This window comes from Neolamprologus multifasciatus, chromosome 14 (genome assembly GCF_963576455.1).
Source record: "Neolamprologus multifasciatus chromosome 14, fNeoMul1.2, whole genome shotgun sequence".
NCBI lineage: Eukaryota > Metazoa > Chordata > Actinopteri > Cichliformes > Cichlidae > Neolamprologus > Neolamprologus multifasciatus.
Genome location: NC_140452.1, coordinates 24599644 through 24616233, shown reverse-complemented (window position 1 = coordinate 24616233; position 16590 = coordinate 24599644). Strand labels below are relative to the sequence as shown.

The 16590-nt window shown below is 41.4% G+C and overlaps 2 protein-coding genes across 5 annotated transcripts; one reads left to right on the top strand and one right to left on the bottom strand.

The window, feature by feature from the left end:
* Window positions 1-133: 133 nt before the first annotated feature.
* Window positions 134-6698, top strand: srpra (SRP receptor subunit alpha). Its single transcript, XM_085183773.1, has 15 exons — window positions 134-262; window positions 383-520; window positions 833-916; window positions 1034-1197; window positions 2064-2224; window positions 2314-2476; window positions 2791-2941; window positions 3057-3175; window positions 3264-3376; window positions 3456-3542; window positions 3985-4157; window positions 4249-4462; window positions 4649-4812; window positions 5157-5255; window positions 5407-6698. The coding sequence occupies exons 2-15, from the start codon at window positions 398-400 to the stop codon at window positions 5533-5535; spliced, it is 1944 nt and encodes a 647-aa protein (XP_085039899.1). The 5' UTR covers window positions 134-262; window positions 383-397; the 3' UTR covers window positions 5536-6698.
* Window positions 1033-15514, bottom strand: siral1 (SIR2 antiphage like 1). 4 transcript variants are annotated; one of them, XM_085183782.1, is made up of 7 exons: window positions 15260-15514; window positions 14341-14430; window positions 13821-14142; window positions 9436-9663; window positions 8572-8700; window positions 8087-8384; window positions 1033-7764 (listed from the first exon to the last, which is right to left on the bottom strand). In XM_085183782.1, exons 2-7 carry the CDS (start codon window positions 14421-14423, stop codon window positions 7694-7696), a joined length of 1131 nt encoding a protein of 376 aa, XP_085039908.1. In that variant the 5' UTR covers window positions 14424-14430; window positions 15260-15514; the 3' UTR covers window positions 1033-7693. The 4 variants fall into 4 exon arrangements, with proteins under 4 accessions (XP_085039908.1, XP_085039907.1, XP_085039910.1 ...); XM_085183781.1 differs by having other exon boundaries at window positions 14983-15513; XM_085183784.1 differs by having other exon boundaries at window positions 13821-14073; window positions 15260-15511.
* Window positions 15515-16590: the final 1076 nt, after the last annotated feature.

The window sequence follows — 16590 nt, the reverse complement described above, 5'->3', positions numbered from 1 at the left end:
AAAGTTGACCTAAAGAGACAGGCCCAATACAAATTATTTTTACAGGTAACTGGTAAAAATATTGGCATTGGTACTGGTAAAATAGACAGGAAAACACTACCGGTTCATTGAAATGACAACTGCGCAAGCGCAAACCTCAGCAAAAAAAAAGCCGGAAGTCAACATCACTTCCTAATCGTGCCTCTGACGTGTCTAAAACAGTTTTTTCACTGGTAGTGGGTTTCACTCCTGGGGCATTTATTATCAGTTTAAGTATTATCCGGTAAGAGTTCGTGTTCTGAATGGCAGGCAGGAGCCGTTAAAATGACACTGTGTATTTTTTAAACCCAGGGCTCTCTTTCGCTTTTATCCACATATCTGTCTGTGTTTTTATTTAATCCAGGTACGTGCTTAGAAGATGCTAGACTTCTTCACCATCTTCAGCAAAGGGGGGATAGTGTTGTGGTGTTTTCAGGGAGCCGGTGTCACTGAATCCTTCACGGGGCCGGTCAACGCTTTGATCCGCTCGGTGATCCTTCAGGTGAGCCTCACGGCTAGCAGCTTGTGGCTGTTGTGTTTTTATCCAGCTCTCTGTAACAAGGGGCCAGCTAATGCTAGCACTAACGGGTAGCTAATGCTAGCACTAGCTTATGGCGTAGCGATCAACTAAATAAGCTTCTTCTGGGCTGTGTGCCCCCCCCCCCCCACCTCCCCCCGCATACCACTCATTCATATATAAGTTTAATATTTCCTGTGCTATAGTGACGTAATTTAGGTGGTTGAAAACACACACAACGATAGCTGCAGTAGCAGAAGCTCCCGTTTACATGCTGTTGATGTTTGTTTTTTTCAGGAGCGAAGTGGGAACAGTTCGTTTAGTCATGGGGGCTTGAGTCTTAAATACAAGCTCGACAACGAGTTTGAGTTGATTTTTGTGGTAAGTTGTTCATATAAGCGTTGAATGAATTAAAAAAAATCAGGTGGGGATAGGTGTTTGTGTTTTATACGTGTTTATGATCATTGCCTTTTTCTCGTTTCACCTGTGCATCTCTAGGTGGGTTTTCAAAAGATCCTGACGCTGACATATGTGGACAAGTTTATAAATGACGTCCAGCTTCGCTTTAGGGATCGCTATAAGAATGAGCTGGAGCAGAAGGGAGCTTTAAAGCTGCTCAACAACAGCTTTGAGTTTGAAAATGACTTCAAGGTTCTTCTCAGGTAAAGAAACAAAGTAATTTCCGTAATAAAGACTTAGGCACCAAACAACACACAGGCCAATGTCTGTAGGTAGGCATGGAAATTGTGTATTGGTTTTATGTGCAAATAATGTTATTAGTAATATAAAGCCAATTCATTCATTGTCTTCCGGTAATCCAAATTCAGATTGTGGTGGCAGCAGGGTAAGCAGGGCATTCCAGAGATGATTCTTCCCAGCCACACTTTTCAGTTCTTGGGCGATTGCACAAGATATAAATCTCTCCAGCGGGTTCTGAGTCTACCTTAGCATCTCCTCCCATGCCCAGAAAACCACCAAAGGGAGGCCCCCAGGAGACATCCTAACCAGATGCTTGAATCATCTCAGCAGCTTTTAACATGCAGGAGCAGCAGCAGCTCTACTCTGAGACCCCTGCAGATGTCACAGCTTGTCACTCTTATTTACCCTATAGGCAGGGATTATACTTTCCACAAGTCTGCTAGAGTTCGCTTGGGTCCCGCTGACACAGTTTTCATCATCAGATGGTTAACATGAGGGTCCACTTGGACGTTTGCGTACTTGCCCGCGTTACTGCTGAGGCTGCACCAATCTATCGGCCCAACTTGCACTCTGTCTTTCCATCCAATTCCAAGCCAATTCCAATTTTATTTTAGCAGCAATCGAAAATCAAGTCTGTCTTGATAATGGCCAAAATATGTTTTTAAATATTTGTTTTACATGCCACATAAGAAATATGATCAAAAAGCTGTGAGATTTAATAGTTTTGTTGTATGTTTGTTTTATTAACTTAGAAAAAGTGAAAGATGCATCCCTGACAGTTTCTTTTTGTTATTACCTATGTTGACATATATTAATTGTTTATCAAAAGTGTGGCGGAGGAGAGCAGTAAAGCTCGAGGCCCTGCCGGGATGCGGACCTTTGAGCAATCTGGGAAATCTCAAAAAACTGTGAAGTCAATGATTGAGACAAAGGGTGGGGACAAAGGCAAGGAACAGGGTGGCAAGAAGAATAAAAATGCCAAAAAGGAGGGTAAGTGCTCTCTCTCGGTTATAAAAAGCAAACTCTAAATGGGTAAGGGTAACATGATTTCAAACTCAGTTGACTCTAATCCTTTCCAGCTCCTGCAGCTCAGCCTGCCAAAGGGGATCAAGACAAGGCCTCAGCCTCTGGCCAGAAGATGGTGGAGAATGGTAACCAGAGCCTGACTGCCGAGGAGATCTTGCAAAAGAACAGAGAGGAATTCTTCCGTAAGCACAGGCCAGGAACTTCTGAAAAACCCAGGTAAAGCAGCTGATACTTCCATTTAAAAGAGAGAGCAGGCCAAGAGCCATGTGTGTTTTAAAGACGCATCCTGATGTCATTATCAATCTGTCCTGAATCCCAAGTTTATTATTTTTAATTTTTGTCTTATTATTTAAAATTAATTCATTTTTCTTTTCCCCAAAACTTATATTAAGTGTTACTTGTGTGTGTGACTGCTGTGTTGTGTTAGAGCCATGGTTTGATGATGATAATTGATTATTTTCTTTCCTCCTCTTGTGCAAAGCATGTTGAGACACTCATTTTTTTTTTTAATTCTGATCTCGTTCTCACAGTAAGTCGCCAAAGCCTCAGAAGCCAAAGGGGAAACAAAATCGTGTTTGGAACATGGGAGGCAGCAGCACCAGGGATCTGGACTACAGCGACAAGAATGGAAATGGTTCTCCAAATGGTGCCGAACAGAACCTGGAAGCACAATTTGATCCGGTATTTAGTGGTCTTTAATCTAACCACCTAGATCCCTAAGAGATCTGCAGTTAGATTAATGTGATTAAAATAAGTGACGAGATGCCACATACTTAGTTCCTCGTTTGTTTTTCAGGAAATGCAGCCAGCCTCCATGAAGGGAGACTTGCTGTCTGTGGAATACGAGTCCAGTGACGAAGAGGAGATGGAGGAAGAGGATGAGGAAGTGGTCATCAGAGAAACAAGCAAGCCAAGGTATGAAATATTAGTTTTAGAGTATCAGGAATAACATTCTTAATGTTGTTTAAACTATAATTTGTGCATTTCTTTCTTTCGTTTTCAGTTCCAAAAAGGGTGGAGGTTTGTTTGGGATGCTGAAGGGCCTGGTGGGCTCCAAGAGTTTAACCCGAGAGGATATGGAACCAGTGTTGGAGAAGATGAAGGACCACCTGATCGGTATGAAGTCAGCTGCAGAAGGCATGATAGCCTGGTATTCGTTGTCTGGTATTCATTTTCCTCCTTTCTGATCACACAGCAAAGAATGTAGCAGCCGACATTGCCTCCCAGCTGTGTGACTCTGTAGCCAAAAAACTGGAGGGCAAAGTCATGGGCACATTCACCAGTAAGTGCACATTATATACATAGCAAAGTATTGATTTGTAATTTATAGTATGGTTTAAGGATCATGTTTATATTCCTTCTTCCTCTGAGTGCACCAGTCCGCATGCTGGGAAGAGTAATAAAATTACAGTAATCCATTTTAAACATGAAGTGTATGTCAAAGCCTCTCGAACTGATAAGTAAAGTCAATTAACTGCAACTCTTGTTGTTAAAAAATAACTCTGATGATATGAATGCTGTAACAGTATGACCCCTTTGACTTGATTCACATACTTGGCCTTAACTGGCAATTCCAACTTATTCATTTCTTTTATTCATTGTAATTATGAATTGTGATACTATGTTACTTTATGGTGTAATTATATTAAATACACTACATCTGTAAATGATGTTGTGCAGACTAGCACATATGGGTAACGCCTTGTGTGTGTGTGTGTGTGCAGCTGTGGCCTCAACAGTAAAGCAGGCCCTGCAAGACTCACTGGTGCAGATCCTGCAACCCAAGCGAAGAGTGGATATTCTGAGAGATGTCATGGGAGCACAGAGCCAGCAAAGACCTTTTGTCATCACATTTTGTGGTGTCAATGGAGTGGGAAAGTCCACCAACCTGGCAAAGGTGAATTGACATTGAAATATTTCTGCTTTTTGGTAATTTGAGTAATTTACCGTGTCCTTGTAAAGGTAAACTTTCCTTTGCCTTGGTCTAGATCTCCTTCTGGCTGATAGAGAATGGTTTCACTGTGCTGATCGCAGCCTGTGACACATTTCGTGCTGGTGCTGTGGAGCAACTCCGCACTCACCAGCGCCGCCTGAACTCTCTGCATCCCCCCGAGAAGCACGGTGGACGACCTGTAGTCCAGCTTTATGAGAAGGGTTATGGGAAGGATGCTGCTGGAATTGCTATGGAGGCCATTGCCTATGGTAAAAAAAATAAATCTACTGTGTTGGTAACTGAAAGGATTTGGCATTAGTAAGGGGTTGCTGGTTGATGCCACACAGCACAGTGTGTTGTACCTTAGCTGTAAGGAAGGGATGTGGCACTTTTAATATTAGCATTGCACCCATTTCAGCATCACTTGTTTACCTTTCCACTTTTGATCCCTGTAGCCCGCAACCAGGCCTTTGATGTGGTGCTGGTGGACACTGCTGGACGTATGCAGGACAACGCCCCCCTAATGACAGCGCTGGCCAAGCTTATAGCAGTCAACATGCCTGACCTAGTGCTGTTTGTTGGGGAGGCTCTGGTGGGCAACGAGGCAGTTGATCAGCTGGTAAGATCACTCAGAAAGTTGAAATATTTTTTTTTGTACATATAAGAGGTAATAATTAGTTAATTTTCAATTTGAAGTAATACAACATTTAGTTCATATCTGTATGAGTCATGTGATCTGCTGCTAGAGCTTTCAGTCAGTGTCTAACGCTACTAAAAAAGAACTTGGTTAGGTTAAAAAAAATTCTATGCATTCAATTGTCCAGCAGAGGGCAGTGCTATTGCATTAAGCTGCTGTTTTGTTACACCCCTGCCTCTAGACAGCATTAGGTTGGAGATTTACATGTGAACTCTTTCCTCAGCAGTTTGTACCTGAACAACTCTGCTTTTGCTTCATGTCCATAGGTGAAGTTTAACCAGGCTCTGGCAGACCACTCCATGTCTGACAAGCCTCGCCTCATTGATGGAATTGTTCTCACCAAGTTTGACACTATTGATGACAAGGTATTTTATTGTGATCATTTTACCATCGGGGCCATCTCATTTCTGTGATTTAAAGAATATTCGAATGCAGTTTGGTAATTAGTTTGCAGCTGCTTTCTGCCTTGTGAATAATTTGCATTATTTCTCATTCGTCATCCTTCCTTCTATACAGGTTGGTGCTGCCATCTCCATGACTTACATCACAGGCCAGCCTATTGTGTTTGTGGGCACGGGGCAGACCTACAATGACCTGCGCAGCCTCAACGCCCGTGCCGTGGTCAGCGCCCTGATGAAGGCATAAGTTGGCCGCATGTTCTTCTGGTTTATTCATCATTGCAGAGAAGCCTTTGCCACACTGCCACAAGATGTTCCAGCCCCGCTATAGCCCATGTTTCCATGCTGCTGCCCTGCGCCCTCTGCTTTTGGAATTAATTGAATGAACTAAATGTCTCACACAGGATGTTATTCTTCCAGTAAAAGGACAAGTGTGCATTTGAAAAGACAGAACGTGTTGCATCAAAGCCAGAGGAGCCTCCCTTTGTATTATTTTTAAACATTTGGGCCAAATTTAGAAAGTACCTCAGATCAGCTTGTGTTCCGAGGAAGTCTCATTCAAATGATATATTTTCTGACTGGACCTAGGCTGTGCTATCGGTTTACTGGTTTACACAGCAAAAGCTTGGAAAAGAAAAAAGCTCCCTACCTGGCATTTGTCAGTCAGATTTCTTTCATCTAAATGAGGTCGGGTAGTGCGTGTTTGCTGGATGTGACATTTCAGCAGCTGCCTGTGCCTGAGGAAAGTTTAGTGACCACAGTGCCTGTCTGTCTCCTGTCTTCTCAGTTAACACTTCAACAATGTGGATACTTACCCACTAATTTCATGGCTTTGCAGGTCAGAAGAAGCAGCCCCACTAGTCTAGTGGGGAAGACAGTTTATGATTTACAGTAGAGTGGGTGTGAATACCAGCACTTATCAGGTTAGATGTTTTTTTGTGTTCAACAAGAAGAAAATCACGGCATAGAAAAATCAAGGTCGACAGGGCAGTGCATCAAGATTTCCTGAGCAAATTAACAGTTATGATCTAAAAGTCATCTCCCAGAGCTCCTCACCTATATAACACCCAGTTAATTCATTGCCATTACAACATGAAGACTTTGATTCCCCAGTTTATAGTGGATGAAAAGCAGAAATCCATTTGTAAGTTTAGGTTTTTCTTGTTCTTACAGGTGTCCATAGATGTCAGACTACACTTCTAAGTGGTCAGTTAAAGTTCTGTGGCCCTTTGACTTATTTCCCCCTCTGATTCATTCATCATTTGTAAGAGAAAATTGAACTTTTAAACATTTCGGCCCCCCTTTAAAATGTGGTAGTGCAATATGAGAACTATAAAGAAAATTTGAGATAATTTATGAGAATGTAAACGTTTCTAAATAAAGCTGCTATATGGTATGACAGCCTCTAAAGTGGCGCTTGTTGTACTTTGTGTTAGAGATGCATGTACGAAAGGACAGATGGAATACCAAAAGCTTTATTTTGAAAATGGTGCTTATTATTATAAATACTACATCAGAAAACACATGCAAGTATTAAAAGTACAAAAAGGGGCTTTTAAAGAACTTTTTTTTTCTTTATTTTCAGCACAAGAGTGGCAAAGAGGTTGCTACTGCCAGGAACCGCTCTGATATGAAAACATCTGAATGTACGTTTTTACGACAGTCGTTACAGTAACTCGTCCCTTTCCCCACCAAGCAGTGTGCAAATCAAGTTTTCCAGGTTGTGGGATGAGCATGACTGATTCAATCCATTCACACAAGACTTAAAATCGAGAGAAGGGGTTGTGCGTTAAGCTCAATGCGTATTTACTGTATGTTGAAAATTCAGCATAACAGCATGTTTAACTCTACTGTGGATTCACATGTAGTGTTTCTGTCGAACTGAAAAGGAAACATCCCATTCAGTTACCCGGATGCTTCCCACAAAGTGGATGTTCCAGCAACATTTAAATCCAGTATAGTAGGGGATGCCAGGCAAACTTTTTTCCCTTTTAGTTAAAAATGGAATGAGAAGGGAATCTGAAAAATAATGATGTAATTAAGGTTCCCCGTAGATTCCTAAATGTATTCAACAAAATCAGACTTGATCTGTGAGTAAAGCTGTGGAGGAAAATGCATCTGTCAAGAGTATGCGGTTGAAAAGAAGTGGAAGGAATTGTCTGAAAAGCTTAAAAAAAAGTCAAAGAACATCTACTGAAATGATGCCACTGACAATTGTTAATACTGCCACACCAGTTTGTGGAAAAAAATACCAGTAGTTTTTTTTTTTTTTTGTAACTAAAAATCAAGACAGACTTGGATTTTCTACCAGCATACAGTCAGAAAACAGTTCTGAACAGGACGTTTAGTCTGAAAATTTCTTTAGCAAGAGGCCGCAGCTCAGAGCCAAAGAGACGAGTTCAGTCTTAACCTTGAAGGAGGCTTTTCTGTGTGTTAATACCGATCTGCTGTTCCTCTCCGTTCTGTGACGGGGATCCTGCGGATACACATTGAAAAGAGACAACGTGCAAAGAGTAAGCAAGTAAAATTTTATTTGTATAGCACCTTTCTAGATAAAAAGATCACAAAATGCTTCACAAAGAGCCCACATTTTTGATAGATACTGACAAAGAACATCCATGACCTAACTCAACCCTTCCCGTGTCCTCTTTCCTGTCCTTATTTCTCATCTTGTGAAAAACTGAAAGCTCTTTTATAGAGCCCCAGTGCTAAAATAAACTTTTTTTTGTAAATGTGGTGGGCCCTTTAACGCAGATCATTCAAAGGCAGACTAATGTGTTCCGATTCATTCTGCTTACCCCAGCCATTGGTGGACACGTCACGGTTGCAGATCTCATTGGCCAGCCTCTCAAAGTACTCAGGCAGATCAGCGTACTCGTCTCCATAGGAGATGACCTTGATGCCCTTGTCAAGCATGTTGTCGCGCAGCTTCTTGAACTCTCCCACATCCTCTCGCCGCACGAGCATGAAGTGCTCGAGGTCCGACTTGTGTTTAACCGCCTCCAAGAACAGAGCCTGGAAGGTTGTGTCGTCTACTGTGCGGCCGCAGCCCAGAAAGACAAAGGATTTGGTCTCGTACAACTTCTGAATCTCACGCTGCAAAAAACACCCAGTGATAAAGCTGTATTATTTCATTCACAGGAGAACCTTTCAAATAAACTAGTGCACGTCCAGAGGAAAATTGTAAATCATTTCCAAGACTCTACCTGAGTGTTATATCCTTTATAAATGTGTACATCTTAAGCCAAAAAGGGGGCAGAAAGCAATGAACGTTAGTGCCTACCATAACCTCAGTGTTCCTCAATACATTCTGATAGCCAGCAGGGTGCAGTACGATACCACTGGGGTTGGTGTAAACACCATGGATATGCAGAACACTTAACCTCCGTTTCTCCTGAGCCCACTCCAGCACCTAGACACACAAGCACACACGAGTGCACACTTAACAGTCCATTGCACAAAATCCTGTTCTGGCTGGGAATGGAGCGCAATCACTGAGCAGCAGTGAGAGGATATTCGCCCTGATGGAGATGAGGCATAAATACCAGGACTGAGAGGCAAAGTAACGGGTCTCTCGGAAATCTCTGCTCACTCTGGCAAACTTGTGTTCTCTTTAAGAAACCACTCAGCTAAGTTTAAATGTGCTGGGACATAAATGATTGGACAGCTGAGAATTTGCAGAAAACTTATTTGGTACTTAAAAGAAATGTTTTGTACTAGAAAAACATGTGCTTCCTCTTCAGCCCACTTTAAAGCCAAAAATCAAATATTATTCAATGATTAAAAATGGAAGTTAAACTTCCCTCCACCTGCCTGACAGAAAGGGCTCTTTCAGGTCAAAAGCCTCGTTTATTTTTTCTCCTAAACCGGCCAACAGGGAACTTCACTGGAAGCCAGTGTCATAAATGTAACCCGAGCACAAGACAGTGCTCGGGGCAAAGTTGAAGCAAGATTTCAATTTGTCATTTATTTTGTCTGAATTTTAGGGAGTCATACCTACAAACCTTCCAAAGTGCTCGTGGTATCACATGATGTTGGGGACCTTTGCCCTCATTTGAAAAAAGAAAAAAAAAAGACAAAAAACCCCAAACAGCTGACGGCATCTATTGCAGCAAGAAAGATCAATCACGTTTCAAGTAATATTTACCTTCTTCTCATCTGTCAGGTCCAAAGACTCCAGCTTGGTGCCCTGATGGGCTGCATAAATTTCCAGCAGGTTGTCAAAGTTGGTAGTGAGAACCAGTGCGCCGCTCTCCATTAACTGCAGCACTGACCGCAGTAAGTGTTTCCCTGCGTGCTCCATCTTGCACTCCAAATCATCAAACACTTCGTACAGGCAGTCCTTGAAGAACGTGGACCTTACATTACCTGTTCTCTGTTTAAAAAGGAAGGAAAGGAAAAGATTAGTGGATAGTTTTTTGCCCAGTTGGGGCTTTTACTTCAAGATGTAGTAGGTATGGAGACCTGTGTCTAGTTGCAACTGCTAAATGAGCATTTTAGACCAAACTTGAGCGCACCTTACTAATGCAGCCATGTGATTCAGGCATAACAAAGGATTTAAACTTGTTGTTAAAATGCCTCTCCTTGGCACAGCCTTTCACGATAATTTAAGTGAAACTTAGGTGGCGCCGAAGAATAAGATAGCTGGAAAAAACTGTCTAAGGCACATTCACTTACTTCTTCTAGTAACTAATAGACTTCACTTAAGTCTATTTAGAGATTACAGGCTGTGACTTAAACCTCATCCTCACCTGGTGAAGCTTTTATTTTTTTTAAAAAAAGAAAAAGGTGGAGGTGGGGGAACTGGGCTGCCAAGAATAGCTAAAGGACAATTCAGAAATGCACTGACCACTGTGATCCTAGGACAAGGAAATACTCCGCGGACTCTCACAGATTACAGCTCTAATGGGCTAAACAGCAGGAGTCCTTTCCACAGGAAGAAACTCATTATCCACATCCAGCATCTACAGCACCCATCCTGAAGGCCGTGTCCTTGGCCTGTCTCTGGTCAGGACTTACGTAATAACCAACTAAAGCACTCGAGACCAACTCTGTCTTGTAATTCTAATCCTAATTTTTGCACTTAGCACTTAGCAGCTTTACAAACAAAAACACTCACACTTTAATTTTTCAGGAGCACAGTAAGAGAGAGTTCAGTGGGGGAAAAAAAGTATTTAACAAAATACTATGATTTGTCTTAAGTAGTCATTGCAATACAAATTGAAGATTAAACATCTCAGATTATGGTCTAAACAACTATCAAAATTACACGCTTCCCTGAATTGAGCCAAACCTGAATTGAGTCAGCACACTTGTAATTAGCCTCTTCACTGCCAAGGATTTCAGGCCTAGACAGTCTCTTTAGGTTTTAACTTTGGATTACCCCCATTACAGACCGCAGCCAACCTACAACTACACAAATCCATGAAAGTGGGTTAAACTGTCTCTGTCTTATGTTATTGGAGGTCTCTGACACTATTACACAGCTGCTGAGTTCTGTCTAAAGCACTGTACAGTAGTTGCTCTGTTAGAGCAGAGTAAAACTACAATGTACATCTACCTAGCTCTAGTGCTAGCATGTGTGCTTCTCTTCACCAAGAGAAATATTTGCACATGGGTTTTTGTGAATTAAATGCCTATAGGCATTTAACACTCATACAGACTATACATTACTGTGTGCTTGCACTGGACTTTAACTCTGCTTGAATGTGAAATCTGGGCTGTGTGAGTGGGAGTAGGGGACTGCTGGTTCACATTATTCTATGCTTGTTTTTTTTCCTCAGCATGTTAGACCCGGCTGTGTCTGTGGCCAACGGGAGTGGGCTGGTGTCTGCACGACTGTGGATTGAAATAAACACGATGGATAAAGCCATAAAAGCGCTGTTTGTTCCCTTTGTTACAACAGGCTGAGGGCTGAAACAAAGCGTGTTTTATCAATGTCAAAGGTGCGATGAAACATGACTAACACAGGAGGCAAACGGTATTAAGTCTTCCATCTGCCAGCCCAGCTCCAGAGCAGACCGGTTCAATAGTAAGAGAACTGAGTCACATGTAAATCTATCAATCTAGCAAACTAATGAGTCCAGCGAGCCGTGGTTTGGTTAAAAAAAAAAAAAAAACTAAACATTGTCAAAGGAGCTTGCAAAGAAAAGCGTCTGGACTTCTTTAAGTTACTTGAAGACGTTTCACCTCTCATCCGAGAAGCTTCTTCAGTTCTAAGGTCAAATGGTGGAGAGTCCCAGATATAAACCTAGTGGGAGTATCCCCCCACAGAGGGACAAAAGGACCCCCTGATGATCCTCTAATCGCCTGAGTCAAGGTGTGAAACTGGGTGTGGGTCCCAATCAGCCAGAGTTTCGGGTGAGTTCATAGTGAAACCTGGCCCCACCTTATCATGCGAATTCGCAGGAATTTGCATGAATTCCTGCGAATTCGCATGATAAGGTGGGGCCAGGTTTCACTATGCGAATTCGCAGGAATTCGCAGGAATTCGCAGGAATTCGCAGGATTATGCGAAACCTGGCCCCACCTTATCATGCGAATTCGCAGGAATGAGAGGTGAAACGTCTTCAAGTAACTTAAAGAAGTCCAGACACTTTTCTTTGCAAGCTCCTTGTAGTCTTTGCAAGACTACAATGACCTGGATGACTGAGAACCTTCACAGACATAAACTAAACATTGTTTTCTCACCTGCAGCCTCACACAGCCAGTGGAAAAAAAATGATAGCAATGCGCTGCATTTAAACACGTGGCACAGTAACCGTCTTCAAAAACACACAAGAGGGCTCAGGATCTGACTGTAAATGTTTTGTGTTCTTCTACACATAGTACACGCTGGCGGTTACACACAAATGTCAGGTTTATACGGTTGAATAATTTAGAATAATGTGACTCTACTTTGGATAAATCCTGAGCTCCAGCTGAGTCTCAGTCCTCCTCAAACAGATGAATTCACCTTTATCTTCAGCCTCCTCTCCTTTATCTTAACTGCCATACCTTTTTCAGAGATAAACACATATAAAACATGCACTTAGACTGTGTCATTTTTGTCAGGACATCACTGCATTCTGGCAGTACCACACCTCTTCTGTGCAGTGTGTCACTGAGCCTGTGAAAGCTCGTAAGGTTACTGTTATGATTAGCTGGTCAGGTAAAGGAAATTCCTGACAGCTTGGGTAACCTTGATTGGCTCATTATAACATTTCAGGTGTTATTAACCTATGATATTTACCTTTGATGTTTTACATATCTCAAAATATTATGCTTTCATCAGTCATCACTGTAAAGGGTAAATGGACTGATTATTTTCTACTTAAAGCAATTTTGAAAGGAAAATACTTCCCACTCAACAGGTCAGGGAATATCTTGTCGCATTTTTTTAATTTGTAGCCTTGCTAGCAAAATATTTTTTACAAGGGCGACCGGTCTGGACTGCTGGAAGTTCAGTTTAACATTCAGACTATTCCTAAGAAGCAGTTGCATCATGTGCAGAATGTGGTTTGACATTGAGCTGTTAAACTAAGAAAGACTTTCAATGAAGAAAGTGTGGTTTGCTCCAAAACATAAATGGTGTGTGGAGTGTGACAGATGTGCAAGATACCCATGTTATACTGGAGATACTGGTCCATCATAAACGAGCTTGGGCCAAGAGAGGGCAGCAGCATTTCTGAATCTTATTTATATGCTTTTATCTTTATCCTACTTTCTTTTTGTATATAACATATATAATGTTTGTATTTAGAAATGATTGTAAGCTGTGGTTTTTTTTTCCCCTTTTAAACAGCATATTAGCTTGTTGCAGATACATTTGTATCCTTTACTCTCTACCTTCCCGTCACCTGTGAGATTTCCTTTATTCTAACGTGGCATATACCCCTCTAGTATTAATGCAGAAGTTTCATATATCAAGTCAAACTTCTGCTTTCATTTCTGCATTCTGACACAGAAGTTATTACTAACATTAAAAATGGGAACAAATCAAAAGTCAAATAAACAAAAACATGGCTGCACTTCCAAACTGGCACTACTTAACTAAACATTTTGAAAGTTCTGACCACTTCTGGCAGCTGCATTTGCTGTGTATAATATAAGATATTTGCATTGCTGTTCATTGCTTTCATTTTAAAGTTGAAAACTGTTCCAATAAAAGAGATCAACACATTGTTATGCATAAAGAAGATCATGTCCCTGTGATTGTAGGGTCTTTAACTCACGATATAAAGCACCTAGAGACAGTGAACATAGCTTGTTCTATTACATATGCAAATAATTTCAAAATGACTGATTAAATGCCTGTGTTGACTTTTGTGTTTTTTTAAAAAAACAATCCACATTAAAGCTTATGTTATAGGCTATAGAGGTTTTAACCATATACAGCTAAGATCTCTTATGTCAAGCCACAGAAGCTGAAACAAAATGTCTCCAGCTGAGGAAAGCACACTAAGCTGCCAGTCTGTCTAACATGTGTTAGTGTGCATGCAACAGGGAGGTGTAGGAAAGAAAGCCGAAGAGGAAAGGCTCAAGCAGGCTTACCGGGGAAAGTTTCTGAATGAGGTCATGGGCCACATGCACCAAATTCTTGTCTTCCTGCATGTGCTTCTGGAACCGCCGATTTTCCTCTTCCTCCAGTAGGTCAAAGTCATTGGCTGCATCGAGCAAGGCCTGGATGAGGCCCTTCCAGGAGCGGAGAGCAGGGACCTGAGGAGCCACTGCGGAGCTTACCCCCGTACCAATCACCAGGACAAGCTCGGGGGCTCGCTTAGTCTTCAGACTGGGCAGCAGTTTCCTTTGGGGTAGGCAGAGATTGAGTGACGATGGTTCCCAAGATGGTGCCCAAGATGGTGCTTCCCAAATCCTTCCGACAGTATGAAGGTTAAACAAACTATTTTCAAGCCTGCTAACATGCAGTCGGACACTAAACCCTACCTTTTATGTAGGGCCCGCAAAAATTAGGAACTCAAAAAAAAAAAAGAAAAAGATTTTAATCAGCCCTGTTGATGAATTAGTTATAGTCATAGCGTGCAGCTGGCTCTAAAGCAGCATCTGAGCTTACCTGGGCTTTTTAGCATTGGAGTCTGCATCCTGAGAATCCACTGCAGGCCGCTTCTCAGTTTTCACTGCTACAACAGAGGCCATTCAGCTCCTGTAATGAAAACATGATCAATTAAGAGCCTCTGTGCAGTATGTTTAGGGAGTGACTAGTTAACCAAGCAAAACACAACAAAACAAGTCTGGGCCCTAAATGGGAGTGGTGTGTGAAGCTTTCTGAAGAATCTAATTACAATGAATCCTACCAGAGCAGTAGAAAATACCTGTCAAAAAAGGGGGGAGGTATGTCAATCAATGTAGCCTGCCTGCCTGTAAATTACTTATTCATTTCCTCCTGCAAGCATACCTTACCTCAAACCTTCAGTAAAGCTACTGTACCTGGAAAGTAGGAGTATGACATAAGCTAGTCATTAACTAGATAACAACAACATGTAACTTGTTCTCTTTTTATAACTCCAGCTTTAATTCAAAGCTCCACCGGTTCAATGTCAAACCATGAGTAATTAGTAGTAATTACTAATTAACGTATGGCAGTTCGTCATGGCAACATTAATTTCTGAAGACACAACTTCGGTGACATTACATACAATCGATTACGTGTTACGGCGTCATTTAACAGCTAATACTACGGTGACAGCTTACTCACCTTGGTACCGGTATGGTAATGCCCACTGTTTACTTCGGTTAAAGTGGAAATCCTCTTAATGCGAACCAGGCGAAAGTCAGTCCTTTGTAAAGTGAAATAGCTCGGGAAACTGATCTGAATTCGAAGCTTTTAGGTTTTCAGTGGTGTTTAAGCCAACCCGGTAAAGTTACAGTATAGACAGTGTCTTTTACTAAACAACCTAAAAATATAACGCACTGGCGACGTCAGTTAGCTACAGTTAAAACGTTAACTTCCTTGATGTTCTGAGCCGAGTTACCTTCTAGGTGTTTTTAAAATCCTGATTTAGCCTCCTGTTTACTTGTCATGATGATTGTAGAGCATTTAAATCCGCTATCCGATATAAACCAGTCCTTCTAGATAAAACTTATGTCACGTAGTTTCTTCGGAGCAGCGCGAACAGCACAAACGTTACCGGCTCACACCGCTTTTCTACACATTGTCACTCTCTTAACTTCAGCGGTACCGTTGAAGTCGCCGCCTGCAGAGAAGTGCACCGGGTCATATGATACCTTCATGTGCTGAGCGAATGGCTCCGCAGTCTTTATTGATGCGAGGCACACAGATCAACTCACGCATTGTTGTCGTTATCGGCTAAACGTGTCGAAAAAAGCACCCAGTCTACAGAGGTGTTGAGTTTTTTTTTTTTAAAAATTTTAATGCAAGATAGGTGAGGCTCTACTTTGTTTCAAACCAAAGATTAGGGCAATTTCATTTTTTAAATATACTATGCTTTGATAGTTATATCGACATATATCGATATATATATAATGTACAAATAGATTTCTGACCTCCACGGCAGCCCAGGTATAGTAACAACAGTTTTATTTAAGGAAAAAACAACAACAAATGGACCTGCTTTAAAATTCAAACCCACAAAGGGGAGATTTACAAAGAGCATTTGAAAGCAGCAGATTTTCTGAGCTTTTCTTCCCGTGTTACGTCCAGCTAGGCAAGACGTGTCTGTACTCTATACAGATGGTATAGAGAATCTCGAATATAAGAGTTAAACCTAGAAAATAATTTCTATTGATTTATTTATTTGTGCAGATTTTACCTTTTAGGGACAATAAAGCATGTGAATTCGTCTTTCTACTGACGTCATATATGCGTGGAAATAGATGTGTAATATCCCGAGATGAATCAGTTTGTGTTCAAAGTCTTGTGATTAAACATCACCAAAATAAATAATGACGCTATCAGGTGCAACTTTACTTTTTATTACATTTTTTAAAATTAAATTTCTTTGAAATTATTCTCAGTTATAAAGACTGCGGTGGTCTTCAAAACTGACGCTAAATTCTACATTTACATTGTTTTATAACGTATGCGAAACAACACGTCAGCACAGACTTTAGCAATACCACTACTGCACTGCCATCTCCCGGTTGAAATACTAACTGCACCTAGAGAAGTATTTGGGGCAAAAGTCACCTGTTACGATAAGCACGATTCGAATCTTTAGCGTTTTTAAACTGGTTTGTGTTGATGTTGCAAAAATACAAAAAGTACAGAGATGTTTATGCGTTGAGTAAAGGCTTTGTTGATGGGTGATGCAGAGATAATGAATGCTTGCTGTCATTACAAACT

Excerpts from the sequence above, each read along its gene's own strand:
- srpra (XM_085183773.1), top strand. The coding sequence starts at position 398 with ATGCTAGACTTCTTCACCATCTTCAGCAAAGGGGGGATAGTGTTGTGG. Across the intron at positions 2,477-2,790 it reads GGAACTTCTGAAAAACCCAG|TAAGTCGCCAAAGCCTCAGA; the intron begins GTAAAGCAGCTG and ends TCGTTCTCACAG. Across the intron at positions 2,942-3,056 it reads TGGAAGCACAATTTGATCCG|GAAATGCAGCCAGCCTCCAT; the intron begins GTATTTAGTGGT and ends TTTGTTTTTCAG.
- siral1 (XM_085183782.1), bottom strand. The coding sequence starts at position 14,423 with ATGGCCTCTGTTGTAGCAGTGAAAACTGAGAAGCGGCCTGCAGTGGAT. Across the intron at positions 9,664-13,820 it reads TCATTCAGAAACTTTCCCCG|AGAACAGGTAATGTAAGGTC; the intron begins GTAAGCCTGCTT and ends CTTTTTAAACAG. Across the intron at positions 8,701-9,435 it reads ACCTGACAGATGAGAAGAAG|GTGCTGGAGTGGGCTCAGGA; the intron begins GTAAATATTACT and ends TTGTGTGTCTAG.